This window comes from Vanessa atalanta, chromosome 15 (genome assembly GCF_905147765.1).
Source record: "Vanessa atalanta chromosome 15, ilVanAtal1.2, whole genome shotgun sequence".
NCBI lineage: Eukaryota > Metazoa > Arthropoda > Insecta > Lepidoptera > Nymphalidae > Vanessa > Vanessa atalanta.
In genome coordinates, this window is record NC_061885.1 from 6,065,644 (window position 1) to 6,068,239 (window position 2,596).

At 31.3% G+C, this 2,596-nt stretch overlaps 1 protein-coding gene across 1 annotated transcript; it reads right to left on the reverse strand.

The window, feature by feature from the left end:
* Positions 1-1,539: 1,539 nt before the first annotated feature.
* On the reverse strand, positions 1,540-2,089 carry LOC125069406. Its single transcript, XM_047678896.1, has one exon. It carries the CDS (start codon positions 1,969-1,971, stop codon positions 1,663-1,665), a length of 309 nt encoding a protein of 102 aa, XP_047534852.1. The 5' UTR covers positions 1,972-2,089; the 3' UTR covers positions 1,540-1,662.
* Between the last annotated feature and the right edge of the window lie 507 nt (positions 2,090-2,596).

Here is a 2,596-nt window from a genome sequence, read left to right on the forward strand (position 1 = left end):
TTCAATTTGGCCAGAAGTAAATCTATATTAAGACAGTCAAATGCTCTACTGTAGTCTAATAGTATCAAAATTGAAGCCATATTATTATTAGATGCAGAAAGAATTTCATCAACAATATGTAATAACGCTGTAGTGGAACTGTGTGACTTTCTAAAACCGGATTGACATTTCGGAATAATGCAATGTTTTTCAAAATAGGAAACAATTTGTTCATTTACTGCCTTTTCCAAAACCTTTGATAAAACAGGCAAAATTCCAATCGGTCGTAAGTCTTTCACTGAGTCTACATTTGTCTTTTTCGGAAGAGGTTTAATAATTGTAGTTTTCCACGATGTTGGAAAGTATCCCGTGCGTAAAGAAGTATTTATTATATGTGTAATAGCAACTAACGAGTATGGGAGGGTAAGTTTTACCATTTTAATAGATATGTCATCAATACCTACGGCATTAGAGACTATAGAATTAATTATTTTTAAAATGCTCTCGGTGGAAAGTTCTGTAAAATCACATCCAGAATAAATCGGTTGGTTATACTTATTTATAATGCTACTATTATTTGAAACACTAGGTACAGAGTCAAGGAATGCTTTATTTATTATATTTGGATCACATAGATGAATTAAGCTAACAACACATACACAAGTATATATATAGTACAGGTGGACTGAGACTCCATGATCAGTACAATTAAATTCAAGTTCAATTTTATTATTTAAAATTTTAATAAAAAAATGACGTTTATTGCTATACCTCACACGATGTACACAAATGATGATACAAATTACATCGTTTTTTACTATTCATTTTGTATAAGTAATTTGTGTTGCTTGGTTTTTCTAGTCTTATTCTCTGGTTACTTTGAGCAGTGGAAAAGACTAGTAAATGAAAACTGTCAATTTTTTTTTTAAATCAGTCATTTTATACATATTTAAACCAATTCATATTAATTTCCAATAAAAAAGACAGTGAAAATCTGTTGACAAACAGAAAAAAAAGATACAATAATGTTTAGTATTCGACTATTTATAAGTATATAGATAGCAATATGCAATTATAATTAATAAATTGTTTCGTGCAAATCATCTATTATTATCACATAATACATGAAGTCTTTTTATTATATTTTATTATTAATATTTTAAAGTTTTTTTATATAGTGTGTATTTGTATTGATTTCCTTCATATTTAGGTGTAATGTGTTAAGCTTACTAAAAAATATGTACATGTATTTTGACTGATTTTTACATATAAATGTAACAAATAAATAAAATATATAGATACATATGTGTGTAACTATAAATATTGTTTAAGTTTTAAATTTAATTTTAGTTCCGAACATATATTTATGTAATAAATACAATATCTGAGTTATAACTCAATGTTAAAAGACAATTCATAATTGACAAAACTCTTAAGTGTTGTGCTGTGGTTTTTATTTCACTGTGAAATTGGCTAATAAAAAAAAAAACATAATTTTTAAAGCGAAATAATTTATTAAATATAATAATTACAATATCATCATCTCTGTAAATTATAAACAATATACAGCGTATTGACTAGCAAAGGATAAGGCTCTATCGTTCATCAAGAGACGACGCCATCTGCTTTCACGTTCAACTGCGATGAGTTGTTTCCAGACTTTTTCGCCATCAATCGATAATTCTACCTCTTGCGTCGTCTCGTACGAGGTCTATGTGATGATTGAGAACTCCATTCTAAACTAAGATCGCTTGAAGACGGAGGTGTTTCCGGAAATTGGGCGTCCGATGTCCAACGACACGAAGCACAGGCTGGTTTTGGCGTGTCTAGTAATTTTTCAGTTCCACTACCAGTGCCGGCGTACGACTCTAAAATATGCTTGTAAGCGCATTCCAATGGCTCTGGACTGCGACCTCTCGCTGCGCACAATCTTATACGAACACAGGCATTGCAGTACCCGCAAATATCGCCACGTAGAACACTTCTCACCATTTTGACTGCTGAGCTTTAACGCACTTAATAGACTAGAATGTGTCTTTTCCCTACGTTATATTTATGCGCGTCGCGACGCCGACAGGCGTACCGCACGCGCCCGCCGATAACCCCGGCCCGGCGCCAGTGTAAGCGACCGCTTAGCTATGGCCTTAGAAAAATTGTATGCTGCTTTCTGGATGCTCACCTACTTACGTATTATTATTTTTATCGCCTTATTAAACACTGTAATAAATCTTTAAGAGCAATAGGTTATATTTAATAGAATATTTAATTGTTAATAATAATCATTTACTTCTTTATAAATATAATTTATGTGACACTGTAATCTTTAAATATTATATGAAATTTTAAATGAAACAATGTATCAATGATTTAAAGTAATTTACTTTGTTATTATATACTAGGGCTGGTAATTATTGGTCATTGATTTTACGAAGCATAGTAAATATTATCTATGGATGCCTTTCAAAACGAACGAGTTTAGTTTCACTTGTCTAAGTAGCAGATGTCAGCTTCTGTATTTTATTCCCGATAACGTCAATACTGTTCTAGATCCTTACTAGTAATTACCAGTTAGTCAACCTCATTATACGATGCAAATACATTGAGTAAATGCATAACA

What these genes read in the sequence shown, in the direction of transcription:
- LOC125069406 (XM_047678896.1), bottom strand. Translation starts at nt 1,971, where the DNA reads ATGGTGAGAAGTGTTCTACGTGGCGATATTTGCGGGTACTGCAATGCC.